This window comes from Perognathus longimembris, chromosome 1, assembly GCF_023159225.1.
Source record: "Perognathus longimembris pacificus isolate PPM17 chromosome 1, ASM2315922v1, whole genome shotgun sequence".
NCBI lineage: Eukaryota > Metazoa > Chordata > Mammalia > Rodentia > Heteromyidae > Perognathus > Perognathus longimembris.
In genome coordinates this window covers 96,702,501-96,720,663 of record NC_063161.1, presented here as the reverse complement: position 1 = coordinate 96,720,663, position 18,163 = coordinate 96,702,501, and the positions used below count along the sequence as shown (strand labels likewise).

Here is an 18,163-nt window from a genome sequence, read left to right as displayed (position 1 = left end):
AAGGGTTCCTCTTTCCCCACACCCCCTCCAGCATTTGTTGTTGCCTGAGTTCAGAGTATAGGCCATTCACAACTGGGGTGAGGTGGTATCTCAGGGTTGTTTTTATTTGCATTTCCTTTACTACCAGGGATGTTGAGCATTTCCTCATGTGTTTCTTTTCCATTTTTATCTCTTCTCTTGTGAAGTCTCTCTTTAGCTCCTTTGCCCATTTCCTTGTCCCTGAGCTCTTTTGCTCAAGGCTAGCACTCTGCCACTTGAGGCATAGCTCTACTTCTGGTTTTCTGGTGATTAATTGTAGACGAGAGTCTCCTGGCCTTTCCTGCCCAGGCTGGCTTTGACCCACAATCCTCAGATCTCAGCCTCCTGAATAGCTAGGATTACAAGTTGTGAGCCACCAGCATCTCACTCAAATTCTTAAAGCACAAAAATACAGTATAGACTAATAAGAGTAATACATACATTTATCCTACTTAAAAAAACTCAATTGAACTGGGGCTCTGTTTTGGATAACTGAAGCTTGAGAATTCAAGTGTTTTTCTCTCTAGAATGAGTTTGGTGATAATATGTCCTAAACAATGCCAATATGACAAATACTAAGCTTGCATACAAAAGGGTTAGATATATAGCAGAATAATCATGTTCAGTAACTTCTATTTTCATTATCCATCATACAAACAATGATTAAGAGATATAATCAGTCAACTATGAGTTAGCCATTGTTGGCCATCTAGCATGTGTGTTATAACCATCACAACCACTCTACATGATATGCATTTATTGTTTATTACCACCTTAGAAATGAATAAACTGAGTCTCCAAGAGGTTAAGCAAATCACTCAAGGTTTCTATTCAATTCATTTGAATTCAAGTTTTTCTTCTCTTTGCATGACTTTACCAGTGATTTTTGTGGAAAGAGTTTTGGTCACTTAAGATTCATTTCAGTGGAGTTTCACACAGTGATGTTTAAGAAATCTTGAGCTTGCAATGATGTGTTTAGTAAAACTTGAATGATACTGACACAGAACATCTAATGACCATTTGTTGGTTTCAACAGCTCTTAGGATGTAAATGAACAGTATCAAGAAAGAATTGTTCATTAAGAGGCATTTGCCCAGGTTAGGTGGGGTATGCTTGGTTTTTCCACATATGTCTCATAAGGGTAAAGTATTGGAGAAAGGGAAGCAGCTGAACTGACAAAAGTGTCCATATCTGGGCTTCAGGCTCTGGTTCTTTCTGTGGTGAGTTTGAGCAGGGAGCACCCTTACTCCTGCACTCCCAAACTCTTGCTCCTGCTAGGGTTTACATCAAAAAAGCCTGGATGGGGCTGTGTGGCCCCAAAGGACTAGAATCAGTCCTTGCCCATTTGTGCAGATACCAATAACTTGGTATTTGGGATTTACTTCTTCCTTTCCTTTCCTTTCCCTTTCCCTTCCCTTCCCTTCCCTTCCCTTCCTTCCCTTCCCTTCCCTTCCCTTCCCTTCCCTTCCCTTCCCTTCCTTTCCCTCCTTCTTTCTTCTCTCTCTCTTTCTTTTATTTTTGTTGGTTATAGGGCTTGAACTCAGGATTAGGCACTGTTCTTGAGCTCTTTAACTCAAGGCTAGCACTCTACCACTTTGAACCACAGTGCCACTTCTGGTTTTCTGGTGATTAATTGGAGATAAGACTCTCATGGATTTTTCTGCCTGGGCTAGCTTTAAACCGCAATCCTCAGATCTCAGCCTCTGAGTAAGTAAGATTACAGGTGTGAGCCATTAGTGCCTGCCCCCCCTCCTCCCTCCCTCCCTCCCCCCCTCCCTTCCTCCCTCCCTCCCTTCCTCCCTTCGTCCCTTCCTCCCTCCCTCCCTTCCTTCCTTCTTTCTGAATTATCTAAGTAGAAGCATTATTCCAGAACCTTGCTTTTAGCAGACATCTTATTTCCAGCATTCAGTTCATATTCAACCTAACTCAACTTAATGCAAATAAACTAATTCAAAGAAATAAACAAACCTTTCCCTTTGTGCAGGAAAAGGTATCTTCCTACAGCGTTATTTTTGTATGTGTGTGGTCCTGGGACTTAAACTCAGGATGGGGCCACTACCTCTAAGTTTTTTTCTTTTTCCCCTCAAGGCCAGTACTCTGCCATTTGAGCCACAGCTCCATTTCCAATTTACTTCATGAACTTTCCTGTCCTGGGTTGGTTTTGTACTGTGATCCTCAGATACCATCCTCTTAAGAAGCTAGGATTACATGTGTCAGCCACTGGCACTTCACTTTAGAATTTTCTTTCTTTTTTTTTTTTTGCCATTCCTGGGGCTTGGGATTCGGGGCCTGAGCACTGTCCCTGGCTTCTTTATACTCAAGGCTAGTACTCTACCTCTTGAGCCACAGCACCACTTCTAGCTTTTTCTATTTATGTGGTGCTGAGGAATTGAACCCAGGGCTTCATGCATGCTAGGCAAGCATTGTACCACTAAGCCACATTCCCAGCCCCTAGAATTTTCTTTAAACAGCCAGTGCTGGTGGCTCGTGTTGTAATCCTAGCTACTTAGGAAGCTTAGATCTGAGGATTGAGGTTCAAAACCAGCCCAGGCAGAAAAGTCCCATGAGACTCTTATCTCCAATTAACCACTCAAAAACTGGAAGTGGTGCTGTGGCTCAAGTGGTAGAGCACTATATATACTTGAGCACAAAGAGGCTCAGGGACCGTGCCCAGACCCAGGTCTACAACCAACAACAACAAGGAAAGTCAACAAGTTTTGAGCTGGAGATGCGGCTCAAGGTGTACAGTGCCAGCCAAGCAAGCAAGCTGAGTAAAGTGAAGATCCTGAGTTCTAATCCCAGTACTATAGATATTCCATATATGTATATGTCTATTGTAGTGAAGACTATTTTTCCTCCAAGCTCAGTTCAGATGTAAACTCCATGGTAATTCTTTACTGACTCATGTTCCTTTTTATTCTAAAAATACTGGTACTGGGGATAGAATACAGGACCTCATTATACCATTTGAGCTTTTGCCTCAGCTGGTCTTTGACTCTCCATTCGCCCAGCCAAAGAGCTGCAATTACAGGTGTGCACCACATGACATGCTCCTATGCTTCTTTTGTAGTTTACACATGTCTTGATTCCCTCCTTCCCTCCTTTCCTCCCTCCCTTCCTCCTTCCCTCTTTTCCTTCCTTCCTTTTCAATCTATGTGTATTCAAGAACTGGGCCGATGCCTGGCACAAAAGAAATGATCTTTACCTATTTTTCAGTTTGCAAACAAGTTGCTAATGATTAATATTTCCAGCTTTTGTGTATGGATATAGTCAGCAGGTCCAAATACATTCCGTTTCTCTTCCTATTATCACAACTCTTCCCTGAGAACTTTAGCTTGGAATCAGAAAGTTTTGCTTACCATTTTCCCAATCATCATTACGTAAGGACCTAGATATTTGTTCACACCGAAGATGTCTAGTAAACGGATGTACCAATAAATGATGTTCACACAATAGATGACCCTGCCATCACTCCTGAAGGGCTGGTCTTGAAGCCGAAGGATCATTCCAACAGAGAACAGGAGGATGGCGATGAGGTCGGTGACATTCCAGTACTCTTGCAGCCACACTTTCACTTTCTGTAGCAGCTTGCCTGGTTCTGACATCAGAATCTACAAAGTAGGAAAGGGTAGGGTGAGTTGGGGTTTCTACCTACATTTTCTGCCCCTCAGAAAGTGCTTGGTCTGTTAGCTGATAGCAGGTACTGCAATGACTGGGAAGCTTGCATGCTATGAGTATACAACAGAGTCAAATCTTTATGTTGACTAGAATTCTGACACACAATGGGTTTTCCTGTACCATTGTTTAGATATAATACATTGCTGATCTTCTCCCCAGATCTTCCTCCATTCTGATAAACAGTTCCACCATATTTGGTTACTTGGGCCATGCCTCTAGGAGAATTCTGTTTTTCTCTTGCTTCAAAAATTCCTATCATATAGATAACCTAATCAACCACTTTTTACCTCTACTTTTTATCTCTACTTTCTGCTGCCAAGTCTCTTATATAGCTTAATTGCTATAATAGCTTAATTTTATTCTGTTCTATTTTACTTCACAGTACCTGGCAATTGATCTAGGGCCTCATACTGTATAAAGGCTTTACCATGAAACTACATCTCCAGCCCTTTAATTTTTTTAAAATTTTTATTGTCAAACTGATGTACAAAGAGGTTACAGTTTCATATGTTAGGCATTGGTACATTTCTTGTACTGTTTGTTACCTCCTCCTTCATTCCCCCCTCTCCCCTCCCCCTTTTCCTCTCCCCCCATGAATTGTTCAGTTGATTTACACCAAACAGTTTTGCAAGTATTGCTTTTGTAGTTGTTTGTCTTTTTATCCTGTGTCTCTCGATTTTGGTATTCCCTTTCCCTTCCCTAATTCTAATACCAGTATACATGGTTTCCAATGTATTCAGATAAGATACAGTGATAGTACAGGTACAACCACAGGAAGGGGATACAAGAGAATCATCAACAATATAAGCTACGGTTTCACATGGCATGTTGAATGTAATTACAACAGTGATATAACAGTCATTTCCATAACATGGAGTTCATTTCACTTAGCATCATCTTATGTGTTCATAAGGGTATAGCTATTGGGCTCTTGTGATCCTCTGCTGTGACTAGCCTAAACCTGTGCTAATTATTCTTTATGAGGGAGACCATAAAGTCCATGTTTCTTTGGGTCTGGCTCACTTCACTTAGTATAATTTTTTCCAAGTCCTTCCATTTCCTTACGAATGGGGCAATGTCATTCTTTCTGATAGAGGCATAAAATTCCATTGTGTATATGTACCACATTTTCCTGATCCATTCGTCTACTGAGGGGCATCTGGGTTGGTTCCATATTTTAGCTATGACAAATTGTGCTGCGATGAACATTGTTGTGCTGGTGGCTTTAGTGTGTTCTTGTTTTTTTTTTTTTTTTTTTTTTTTTGGCCAGTCGTGGGCCTTGGACTCAGGGCCTGAGCACTGTCCCTGGCTTCTTCCCACTCAAGGCTAGCACTCTGCCACTTGAGCCACAGCGCCGCTTCTGGCCGTTTTCTGTATATGTGGTGCTGGGGAATCGAACCTAGGGCCTCGTGTATCCGAGGCAGGCACTCTTGCCACTAGGCTATATCCCCAGCCCTAGTGTGTTCTTGTTTGTGGTCTTTTGGGTAGATGCCCAAAAGTGGGGCTGTTGGGTCATAGGGGAACTCTATGTTTAGCTTTCTGAGGATTCTCCATACCGTTTTCCAGAGTGGCTGAACCAGTTTACATTCCCACCAACAATGAAGTAGGGTTCCCTTTTGGCCACATCCCCTCCAACTTTTGTTATTGTTAGTTTTCTTGATATAGGACATTCTTACTGGGGTGAGATGGAATCTCAATGTTGTTTTGATTTGCATTTCTTTTATGGCCAGTGATGTAGAGCACTTTTTCATATGTCTCTTGGCCATTCTCATTTCCTCATCAGAGAAGTCTCTTTTTAAGTCTTTAGCCCACTTGTTGAGGGGGCTATTGGTTCTTTGTGGTTTTGTTTTGGAGGAATGTAATTTTTTTTAGTTCTGCATATATTTTAGTTCTTTTATTTAAAAAAATTGAGACAGGGTCTTGTTAGTTGCCTAGATTGGCCCCAAGCTTTAAGTCTTCTTACCTCAGCCTCCTGAGTATCGGGGATTACATGTGTGCATTACTATACCTAGCCAAAGTAGAGCTCTTTATTTACTTTATATCTACCAGGGCTACCCCACACGAGGAACTGTACATCTGCATAGCAACTTAAGTAAATTATAATAACTGCATACTTAAGCTTCCATTACAAATAGAGGAAACGTCATAATCCTTGTTGTGGACTCACTTCACATCCCTTCATATACCCCCCACCCCCGCTGGTTCAGACATCATAATCAGAAGCTCCACCAGTCCTGCACCATCGTCTGCCACAGGATGTGAGAAGCCAGGAACCCCTCTTAGTAGCACTGTGCAACAGGGCAACTTTCAAAAGTCTCTGACATTTACCTTCAGGTTCCATGTCTTTAAGCCATGATTCCCCCTCCTCTCATTCAAGACCTCTCAAAGGGAGGAAAGACAGGGTTGTCTATCAGCAGCAGCAGCTACTTCTTTTACTTTAGCTTTGCCGGTTCTGGGGCTTGAGCTCAGGGCCTGGGCCCTGTCCCTGAACCTCTCTGTGCTCAAGGTTAGTGTTCTACCACTTGAGCCACAACACCACTGCTGTCTTTTTCTGTGTTTGTGGTGCTGAGGAATCGAATCCAGGGCTTCATGCAAGCTAGGCAAGCACTATACCACTAAGCCACATTCCCAGCCCAGCAGCTAGTTCTTTGAATCTTTATGTCCACTCTACATCTCCTCCTTGATCTGAAATACTGAGGAAGGAGTTTGGGGGATTCTAAGGTTGAACAAGATACCAAGGGCTACTTGGCAGCCCCATTCTCTATCCTCTGTAATTCCCACCACTTAAGCACTAGCACAGAGGTTTGTAATCATCATTGTATATCAACATCACAGGTGGAAACACAGGTGGCTGGGCCCTGAACTCCTGCTTCAGCAGTCCTAGGATGGGGCTGAGGATCTACCTTCCTGGCCAGTGAGTGGGCCACGCTGCTGACTCTCATCTGAGAGTCACTGTCCTAGCCTATTCCTGCAGCTAGTGGTGTCCTGATGGCTTCTTATCCTCTGGCTCCATCTTAACTAGGAAAAAAAAGTCTCTGTCTATATGGGAGAAGCCCTGTTCTGCCAAGAGGACAATGCTTTTCTAAACCTTTCCTCTACCCTGTTAAAACTGCTAACCATTGAGGGTTACGGTATAATTTTTAAATATGGAAAACTTGTTCTTTGTTTTTGTGAAGTGTCAATATTAAAGAAAAAGAGGAAAGTAGAGCAGGTGGAGAGAAAGCAGGAGTCAAAGGGTCAAGCATCCCTCACTCTGCTCTTTCACCTCTTGAGTAGCCCTTTGGCACCTGCTTTTAGTATCCTGTGACCCTGCAAAGCATCATGGGGAAGGTAAAGAGGAGCAAATCTCAGACATCCAACTGGATTCAGAACTAGCCCTCTTTTCTAACTGGAAGACACAAAAACAATAAATCCCCTGAGTCTGCGTTCCCATAGCTGTAAAGCGGAGTTGCATTACAGCCATGCTGTTGACCTCCCAGAGTTGTGGGGAGAAAAACCCAGATGAGATCATGTCTACTCAGGCATAGTAAACAGTGCTGTGAGATCTGCTATGAAGGGATTACTATGGCTGCCTCTGGTGACTACAGGCAAAGAAGTATGCGGTGATGGAGTGGGAGGGCAGCCTGTAAAAACCACAAAACCTTCCTTATGTATGCTGGGAAGGCACAGAAGTGTGCACACTCTTTCCATGTTTCCAGGATTTTGCATCTGAGGCTTTTGTGTTGACTGGGAAGACGCAGGAAGGCTGGAACCTCTGGCAACCATCACTCTCAGTCTTCTGACTGAGTGCAGGTCAGGGACACCGGGCGAGAAGGAAAAGGTCATAGAGGGAAAGGTCAGGGACAATGTTGGGTCATAGTCTGACTCCCCACAGCTTCCTCAGAAGCAAGGTTGCTTCAGCTGACCTCTTCCTGAACCTAGCCTCAGAAGTCCTGCCTTCCCAGCTATGACACTCCACTTCGGAAGAAATGGATAACCAGGCCTGGAGGTTTCTGGCGGCCTGCCTGCTTGGCAGCCTCTACTAGAACAGTCTGTGGAGTACAGGCTGCTCCCTGTCTTCTTCCAGCCTAGTCCCTGGAGAGCCTCCAATCTCTGTGCTCCAGTCTTTCCCTCTTCTGCTTATCATGGGGAAGGAATATGTGTCTGGGCAAGAGCGCCAGCTGGCACTGCACAGCGCTCCAGGGCCTCGAGGAGGGGCAGGCTCGGGGCTCAGGGAGCTTCACAAAGAGCCAAGCACATTTATTACTGTTTTGTAGTTTACAAACAGGAAATGCACAGCTCTGGTGGAGAAGCAGAAGGTACTATGAATGGGAAGATCTTGGTGTGTGGACAACTGGTTGGAACATCCAAATCCATTCCAATGCGTTTGTTTGTGTTTAATTTAATCCAATCCTTTATAAAATAAGAATAGGTGTGTGTGTGGGGGGGGGGTTATAGCTTACTAGTAGAGTGCTTACTCTACTAGACCCTGTACTATTCTCTAAACTATTATAGAGGAAAAAAAAAGTATACTAGAATATTCCTAGGTTCCCAGGATGGGAAAAACACTAGTTAAGATATCTCCAAGTTCAAGAAACACCAAAGAAAAGAGATCTGAATAGAGAGGAGTTTTTTAAAAATCTTATTTTGTTGTTTTCCATGATCCCTGAACAATGACATCAAACAGATATTCCAGCCTTTGGGAATATCTTTTTGCCTGTAGTTGTCTGTAGAACATTGTAGAGGTGGCTTTCAAGAAGGCAGGGACCACTAACCCTGTCTCAGGGATGAAGGAAGGGTGTGTTTGTGGGGATTTTCTTTTTCCTTGTTCTCAAGCTCTTAGAGCTGCAATGGACGTGATTGGCGCCTTTCCTAAAACAAGCAAATAAATTTTAAAAAGCCTTTCCTGTGCACTGCAGTTCTAGGGAAGATGGAGAGAAGTCAGGATGGCCTCTCCAGCTTCCTTCCCTGACTCCTTCCTCTAGTGAAATAGGAGTTTGCAGAAAGTGTTGAGCAAGGTTGCAGAGCCCTCTTGTGGAGTCTTGTTTAATCCCATTCACTTTGGAAGCTCTTGAAAATGGAAGAGCCCATAGAGAATTAGCTTTCTTTCTCTTAAAAAAAAATTAACTATTTTATTATTGTTTTTAGAGCCATTTTAGAATTTGAAACAAAATTGAGAGGAAGTTACAGAAATTTCCCATATTCCCCTCTGTCCTCCTACATAGACATAAACTGAGGATCAATTTCTTCAATCTGGATTCTTAGCTTTCATTGGCTCTCACTCTTGGTGGTGTCCTTTCTATGGGGTTTGACAAATGTATCTACAGTGTAGTATCATACAGAAAGTTTTCATGCCCCAAACAGTTCATGTGATCTCCCTACATTCATCTCAATCCTGGTAATCATGGATCTATTTACTATCTCTATATTTTCACCTTTTCCCAAATGCTATATAGCTAGAACAACATTGTCTTGTAGGATGGCTTTGGTTTCAAGCAAATCATTTTAGAGTGGCATGAGGATGGCTCCTCATAAGGTCATAAGGATGAAGGACTGAATGAATGACCCCACAACCTCACCCTGAAGGACCAGAACTGTGTTTGAATTTGCTTTGGTGATTCTTGGGGCTGGTAGAATGACTGGTGCCTAGCAGGTACATGGTTAATGTTGAGAAGGAATCAACCAGAGAATAAATTAAATTGAGAAATGACAGTTGAATCCCTTCTGGAGTTGCTAAAACACAATTTGGAGAGAGGATATTGGTCTTGGTAGACTGTGTTCAAAGAGATGCAGAATTAGGGGTTGAAGTGGGAGTTAAAATAGCAAAAATTTAAAAGTCATGTTTATTGGGATGAGTAAAGAGAGGTGCAAATGATGTGGAAGACACATAGAGGATGTCTTGGGGCAAAAGCTATGTGAGTAGAAAATGGCTTAACTCACCTTGTGAAGCCTCTCCGGGTTTGTCAAACAGGAAAGAAACATCCCTTAGCAGAGTTAGATAAAATTTTTTCTGGTTTAATTTGGATCCCAAATATCCCCTTCTTCCCTCCATCCGCAAATATAACATACCACCCCCTTCCTTCTATATTTTCCTTTATGAAGCATTTACCTCTCTCATTTTTTCTATTCCCAGGGTGAAAATATAGGAAATGACGATCCATTCCTGAGTGGAAGGCCAGCGCTCCATCTTCACTAACACGATATAGTTGAAGAGCATCAGATATCCAATATATGCCAGCTGTAAAGAAATACAATATGGAACTATGGCTGTGGAGGCCCTGGAATCCTGGCTTCATGCAAGACCACCATACAGCAAGGTCAACAGAGGAGACAGAGAACTTCTAACAAAAGCTTAAAACTCTCGAAATTCAAATGGAAAAGAAAATCTTATAATATTTGAAATCATTTACCATGCAAATTTTCCTTTGACCCTTACATTTGTCTCTGGGGCAAATATGCACAGTCTCACTGATCTGTACTTTGTACCTTATGTGTCATCATTCCTGACTTGGTTTTGCAGTTAACTAGAGTTTTGTGTCTCCTGGCTAAGAAGGCAAACTCAGAGCTGCTTGTGTGCAGGCATGAACCTGAGACTGCTGACTGACGGCAATATAGTAGATTTTTATCTGAATATCAAGCAGACTAAATGTCCATGAGAAGGAAAGGGAGACATAGGTAATAATACAAATTGGTTAGACCATATGAAAACAGCCCAGGTTTTATCTCAAGGTCCCACTTCATTCTTTACTGCTGTCCTGTCCCATTTTTTTTTTCTTCTACTATCTTAAAAATCCTTGATTTCTTGGTACTCTGGGAAGGTTTTACATATTTTACATTGTAATTCCAGCCTACCATACACAAGATGGAATATTTGTTTTTTTATTTCTGCTTCTTTGATATAAAACAATATAAAGAAAGGCATGGGTCTGTGTGGCCTGCTGTGGTCCAGTGTGGGCTTTAATCCTCATGAGCTGTAGCACCTAGTGGTTGAATCTTGATGAGACTGGCCAGAGTGTGGAATGATGGGCTCCTCAGGGATCAATTTGGCACCTGGCACTGGAAGACCCAGTGGTGTCAAGGTGAGTGGAGTGGAGAACTGGTGAGGCTCTTGCATGAGAAAACTTATGCGGAATCTTCTCTAGCCAGCGCCTCAAGTTGAGCCAAGGTACATATGCTGCCCTCGGGGTCCATAAGCAGGAACTCAGAGCCAGTTTATTGAAATATCCTGCACACTTCCAGGGCCATGTGACAAGAACAGAATACCATGTGGGTAAAAGGATGGAGACATGTTGGGGCTGTGGAGGCATCCGAGGGTAGAAGAAGCGGTGTTCCTGGCTGGCAGGTACAGAGGGAACTGGGCAGATACCTCTTTATCTCCTGATGGGGCTCCTCCCTCCCTCTCCTCACTTTTTGATAAATAAATAGAAAAATTTTGGATCCTGGGGCTTGATCTCCGGGCCTGGGTAATGTCCCTGAGCTTTTGTGCTCTAGGCTAGTGTTCTACCATTTAAGCCACACATCCTCCAGCTTCTTTGGTGGTTAACTGGAGATAAAAGTGTCATGGATTTTTCCTTCCCAGGTTGGCTTTGAACCTCAACCCTCAAATCTTAGCTTCCTAAGTAGCTAGGATTACAGGTGTGCAGTAGCAGCACACAGCTTAAATTCTAAATACCAATCAAAGATATCTTGGATGCTCTATTGCATTGACAACATCCTTGCAGACAAAACCATGGCACCTTATTCTTCCACTTCTCTTTACTTCTTTGTGTTTGGGAACTGGGCCCAAGGCTCATGCATGCTAGGCAACTGCTCTACCACTGAGCTACATCCCCAGTCATTCTCTCCTCTCTTGAAAGGTGAGACTGTGTTGGAGTTAAATGACATCACATGTGAAAACAGAGGGCAAAAGAGGACAGAGAGTGAATTATGCAGCTGCTGAGGCTCAGCTGAGCTCATGCTTCAGCCCCAACCCAGGACTGTCTTGCTAATCTGTGCCTAGAAGCTCCCTCCCCTCCTCCTCTTCAATATCATTAGCAAATCAAAACAATCTCTCAGGAAAGTTTTCTTGCAGTCAGGTAGGTTACTGTTAAAAAAAATTAGTTCAAAATTGTAATTTGGTTCACATGGTTTTGTTTCCCATCATATTACACTGGCAATTCACTCTGTAGTTCCCATAAGCACTGTTATGCAAAATACAGAGACAGGAATCCTGAAGTTAAAACTCTACAGTATATTTTTATATTCTGTCGATCTGCCTTGAAATCCCATCTTTTCCTGCTTGCTTTTCTTTCCCCCTTCCCCCCTTCTCTCCATACAGCCCTCTCTCCCACCCCAGAAGTGTCTATATGTAACTCTAAAGAAATTCCTTCCCATCAGAGATTTTAGAACCCTAATTTCTGCCCTGGGGCTCATGAAAACCACCCAGAGAGTTCTGAAATATCCTGATGCCCTGGCTATGCCCAGACAAGTGACATCAAAGCCCCTGGGAATGGAGTCCAGGTGTTCTGTTTTTAGCAGTGTTTCAGAGGCTAGGTATAGGGATACATGCTTGTAATCTCAGCACATGTAAGGCCAAGGTAGCAGGATTATTATGCAAGGCTAGCCTAGGATACCTAGTGAGAAAAATGAACAAACAAAAAAGAAACAATAAAACCCATTGCTTTAGGCGATTCTGTTGTGGAACCAAGGCTGAGAACCAAAGGTCTGGGCAGTTTGTTGACTGACAACCATAGGGTGGTGAATGTGTATCAAGTGAATCAAGGAACTAAACTGCTGTAATACTAAACATGGATCGAGAAAGGAGAACAGATGGCTAGGAAGAATGAGTAGGGAGGCGACTCTGTTCATATAAGATCCTTGGCATGATTACCTTTAGTGACTTTTTTTCATCTCAGCATCTGCCATTTTCTTCTGCCAAGGTCCAGTGAGTTAGCTTTTTAAGGCTTTTCAGGCCGAGAGATCTTTTTATAGCCAGTAGTCAACTTTATCATTAGCACAAGAGCAGCCAGGCTACGGGTAAAGTGAGTTTGCCTCTGTTCCAATGCATTTTTATCTCTAGACACTGGAATTTGAATTCCAAATGCCTTTCAGGTGTCACAAAATAGGGTTTGGACCTATTTATTTTGGACATATCAAAATAGGAAAAATAGAGGCTGGGAATACAGTTCGGTGGTAGTGTACTTGCCTAGCTAGCATGCATGAGGCCTTCGGTTCTATCATCAGCACTGAAAAGGAAATAAAAACATCAAAAAGGATAGTGAGCTTGCAGGCCACAACAGCAGGCATGGATTTAGACTGAAGTTTGTTCCTTGGCAAGTTCTATTCTAGGTGAAGGCAGCATAATATAAGTGGAAGGACAGATATGGATATATGACGGTACACGTGTCATCTTGTTAAAATTATTGTTAGGATTAGGGAGAGTATTTGAAAAGCATCTGGAACTTGCTGTGGTGGTGTATAGCTATTACACTAGCCCTCAGGAGGCTGAGGCAGGAGGATTTTAAGTTTGAGGTTAGCCTGGGATACAATAGTGAGATCGTGTTTCAAACAGTCAGAAACAAAAAGTAAAAGAAGGAAAAAGAAAAGAAAAAGAAGAATAAGGAGGAGGAGGAGAGAGGGAAAGAAAGGAGTATGAAGAGGAGGAGGAGGAAAATGAAGAGGAGAAAGAGAAACAAGAAGAAGTAGAAAATATCTATGTAGTTTTCTCAAACACTATAGGTGCTTAATAAATGACACTATTATCTTTGTGGAGGGGAGAGAAAATAGAAAATGATTACCTATCCTTACTCAATGTGACTGAGGAATAAACATAGTTACAGTGCCATTTTGCTTAGCATACTTTAACACATTTTATATTCACAAAACCCTACCAAGCAACTACTGATATTGTCCCCACCTTAAGGGAACTATGGACAAAATGAGGTCACATGGTACAAGTCACATGAATGGCCTTCCCACCCCTCTGTCTCTCTGAAGACCCCATGCTTTCTCTCACTATGCCATTTTGTACCTGATAAAAATGATGGAGAGCTGTAGAAAATGTAGAACTAGCAAAGAGTTTTGCATACCTCAGTTGTTTGGGTGGGGGGCTTTTATAAAATGAACATTAATACACTTGAAAATTTTACTTTAATAAAAATAAATGTAAAATTTATGTTTTAGTGGTCTTTTAAAAGACTATCTTTTAAAGAAAAAACCAAGAGCCAATCCTTTAAATTGTTTTCAATTGGTGGCAATTTGCTCCCACAAGGGGATAAATGGCAACATCAGATCTGATGTTGTCATCCTTGGAGTACTACAGGCCTCTGCCTAACACAAAGAATTTACAAAGGCCTCCAACAAAGAATTTACCTGCCTAAAATATCAATAGTGCTGGGTTGTGAAACCCTGATTTCAAGTCAGTGCTTAGTGTTAACCTATAGGATCACACCAAAAAGGACCTCCTAGAGTCACTTAAATCACCTTGGTGTCAGAGCTAGATTGTCCTGTTGCGGACTCCATTGGGTGCTAGTTGTACCAGCCTTTAACTGAAGCAGCTCCACTGGCTGCAGAGAATCAGACATGACCTGAACCAGGGTTACCTTAAAGGTAAAGAATCAATGATAGGGAGAAGTGAAAGCGGGTACTCCAGCCCTTTCTACCACACCAAAGGCCAATTCAGCCCATGGATTTGTAGGCAGGAAGTGTTTGTAGAAGGTACACACTGAACAAGGTCTGCTAGGATTGAAGGTTGCTGTGAGGAAGGAGCTATTGCTTTGAGTTGAATGTTCCATTGTGTCTGAGAAAAGTGTGTGTGATGGCACTATCAGGTTGGGAGTAATTACACATGTATGCTGCCATTCTGTGCTTGTGTGACTTCCACACTGCACACTGTGCCAAGTATTCTCCCAAGTCCAGACTCACATCTAAACTGAGCATCTGACCTGTCCAGAACAGGGACGTATTTTGTAGACAGACATCTGTTTTTCTGCTAGACTCAATTCATACTCCTCTCACATCTATTTCTATTCATTCTCACATGTACATTTTTCTTTTCTTTTCTCTAAAGCAGAGAAAGGTAGCCTATGAGAGCTGACTAACAAAGTCCAGAATTACTCTTGCAAAGCTATTGGGAAAGCAAGGTCATGGAGCTTTGATTCTTGCACCTATGATACACAGACTTGCAGTGAAAACCCTACAGGTGCATGCACAATGGATGCAGGCCCTTGTGGCTGTTGCTTAGGAAAGAGAAAAGGCAAAGTGCTTACAGTGTAGAACCAGAACTTCACGATGGGTGCATTGTAGAATTCATAGATTTTTCTGCCCAGGGGGATTAACCGGTGCCGGCTCTGAACTTCTTCTTCATCCTTCTTCCTGGAAGACTCCCCACTGTTTCTTCCTAACATTGCCTACAGTGGAAGAGAACCAACACCATCAAGTCAGGACTCTGCAGAGCATTCCTTTCAGTATGCCCTTTTTACAGATTAAGAAAGGCTGCTCACAGACCCTGAGAGTTCATAAGACCTAAGACCAGTTAACAGGCTTAACCTGTAGAGGTCCTTTTCTCCAAGCTGTTGGAGATCTGCTTAAGAATGCATCTATTTCCTGGCATGGCAGTGTATGCCTGTAATACCAGCACTTGAGAGGTTGAAACAAGAGAACCATGAATTCCAAGCCAGTCTGAGCTACCTAGTGAGAACTCTATCTCAAGAAACAAAAACAAGAACATAAGAATGGATTTATGCTCTTCTCTACACCATCTCAGTTACATCTCCAATAATGATTTAATATTGCAAAGAGAAGATAAAGAACCTGGGAGAAAGCAGACAGAAGTTTATTTGAACAGCAAGTGACTGAACACTTCAGACATGGCTGAAGATTCTAATAATGAAGAATTCCATGCTAGTCCATCCAAAGGGGATTCTGTGGCTCCTTGGGCAAGTTGTTTTAGCCTGTCTGAGAGCTTCTTTTCTCTTTTTTTCCTCCTCTTCCTCCTCCTCCTCCTCCTCTTCCTCCTCCTCCTCCTCCTCCTCCTCCTCCTCCTCCTCCTCCCCCTTTCCCTCCCCCCTCCCCCTCCCCCTCCCCCTCCCCCTCCCCCTCCCCCTCCCCCTCCTCCTCCTCCTTCTTCTTTTTGTTGGTCATGGGGCTTGAATTCTGGGCCTGGGTGCTATCCCTGAGCCCTTCAGCTCAGGGCTAGCACTCTACCACTTGAGCCACAGCACTACTTCCATTTTTTTTTCCTGATGGTTAATTGGAGATAAGAGTCTCCTGGATTTCCCTGGCCAGGCTGGCTTTGAACTGTGATCCTCAGATCTTAGCTGCCCGAGTAGCTAGGATTATAGGCATGGGCCACTGGTACATGGCCCTGTCTGAGTTTCTTTATCTGCAAAATAGAACTAATAAGAGCTTCTGCCATAGAGTTTGTTTAGAAATCACTTAACATTTGATACTTAATCCCTTCTCACTTAACTTGCCTTCAACATAATGTTAGGCCTGCTCAGTACTCTCCATTGAAATGACCTAGTAGGATCTTTCACCAGAGGAAAAAATGTGTCACTATTGTTGACAGCTGACTTAGCTACCGATTCTTTGGTATTGTTCTAAGATCAGGTTAATTCCACAATGATGGAAAATGAGATTTTTATTAAATGTGAAAAACTGGATAAGGCATTATAAGGACTGATAAGATTTGGGACCAAATGCTCGGGCATATGTATTTTAAGCTGATGGATCTAATTAATTTAAGTTAATATTAAAGATGAGGACAGAGATCAGCAACAATAATGATTTCATTTTCAAGCCATTCTACCAAAATATACAGATATTACTTTCAACTACTTCAATCATTGCCTCAAATAACGACTACTTCAAATAGGAAATGAGGTGATTTGAACAACTTCATTCAAATATATGACAATCACAAATGACTTATCTTTTGACATTAGGATTTTTTAGATAAAATAGCTTCTATTTTTTTGAGATACTGGCTAGAAAATTACCTTCAGTTAAAGACTAGATCAGATTATATTCTAAAGCTTATCTAAACTCATTTATTTTATCAGTGAGCATAATCAATTTTCATGATGACCCCGTGTAATAGACCCATAATCCTGAATCACTGATACATTATATTTTTCCTTTTAGAGTTTATACATTCATAGAAAATAACAGTGCTTCTGTCAATTTCTATGCTTGCTATGCAATACCATTTGGAGATAGAATGAGATGAATGGAAGGACAGATTAGATTTTTTTTTGTCACTTATGAGGCTTGAACTCATGGCCTAGGTATAGTCCCTGAGCTTTTTCACTCAAGGCTAGTGCTCTACCACTTTGAACCACAGGACCACTTCTGGCTTTCTGGTAGTTAATTTGGAGATAAGAGCTTCATAGGTTTTCCTGCTCAGGTTAGCTTGGAACCATGATTCTCAGATCTCAGTCTCCTTACTAGGATTACTGGCTCTCAGCTCAGATTGATATCTTTAGATAGGCATCTTTAGGGATCACATTTTGGTGTAACCTCTAGGGACAGTGAGCTATAAAGCTGCTCTGAGGTACTAAGCATGATGGGACATTATTAGGTAAAGTACAAAGTGGAACACTTACTTGGTTATATGGGCAAAATGCGAATACATCATTACAACTTGTTTTTTCATTATTATTCACCTATATTCCAAAGTAGATGCATTTATAAAAGGCCCATATTTAGTGGGCGTTAGTAAAGTGCTTTTGTATTACATTAAGTCTAGCCTTAACTGAACTTGCTGAAGTTGATTTCTTTTCCCCATTGCCAAATATTTCTTTTTTTTAGCTGGTTTTTTTTTTTTTTTTACTTTTTCTTTTCTTGATTGTCAAAGTGAAGTACAGAGGGGTTACAGTTTCATATGTAAGTCAGTGAGTACATTTCTTATCCAACTTGTTACCTCATCCTTCATTTTTCCCTCACTTCCCCCCTCCCCCCCATGAGTTCTTTTGGCATGACTTAAAGTAGAAATTTAATGGAGCAGTATGGACTTTAAAACCTTTGACACAGACATCGGTATGGAGAAAGATCCTTTGAGATAAACTAAGCTTTTAGGGGCTATAAAGATGAAGCAAGCTGAGGTTGATATTTTTGGAAGGGCCAAAGGATGTCTGATTCCAAGAGAGGATCAGATCAAATATCAGTCCTATGAAGGGAACAAGGTATCAACAAACTGCTCTCACCAATTCTGTCTGGGTTAGCTACCAACTAGAGCCCAGGCAAAGATAGAATTTTCCAGGCTCAGCAGGCTCTTCTTTCAAGACAATCCATGTCCCACCCTGAGAACCTTCAGTCCACAAGTTCCCTCCTTCCTCTTTTTCTCCTTCTTGTATTCTCAGCCTAGACAGAATAAGCTCAGGAAATTCTGTCTTGTCCTGTCCCTACTTAAGTTCTCAGTGAACAGGGCCAGCTCCCTTCTTTGGCAAGGACCTTTGCTCTCAGACTAGAGAGACATCTTTTATTGTGGTTTCTTGAAAGACCAGAACTA

At 42.1% G+C, this 18,163-nt stretch overlaps 1 protein-coding gene across 24 annotated transcripts in view; it reads right to left on the bottom strand.

The window, feature by feature from the left end:
* Nucleotides 1-18,163, bottom strand: part of Trpm3 (transient receptor potential cation channel subfamily M member 3) — a 298,633-nt gene that overhangs the window by 57,265 nt on the left and 223,205 nt on the right. For 22 of the 24 annotated variants that reach the window (XM_048332551.1, XM_048332600.1, XM_048332675.1 and 19 more), the window contains 3 exons: nt 14,922-15,062; nt 9,785-9,913; nt 3,378-3,629 (listed from right to left, as the gene is read on the bottom strand). In XM_048332551.1, the coding sequence (XP_048188508.1) occupies nt 3,378-3,629; nt 9,785-9,913; nt 14,922-15,062 (522 nt within the window). Of the gene's footprint in view, nt 1-3,377; nt 3,630-9,784; nt 9,914-14,921; nt 15,063-18,163 lie in introns of those variants that run through there. The other 2 variants (XR_007208826.1, XR_007208828.1) reach the window with 1 other exon arrangement.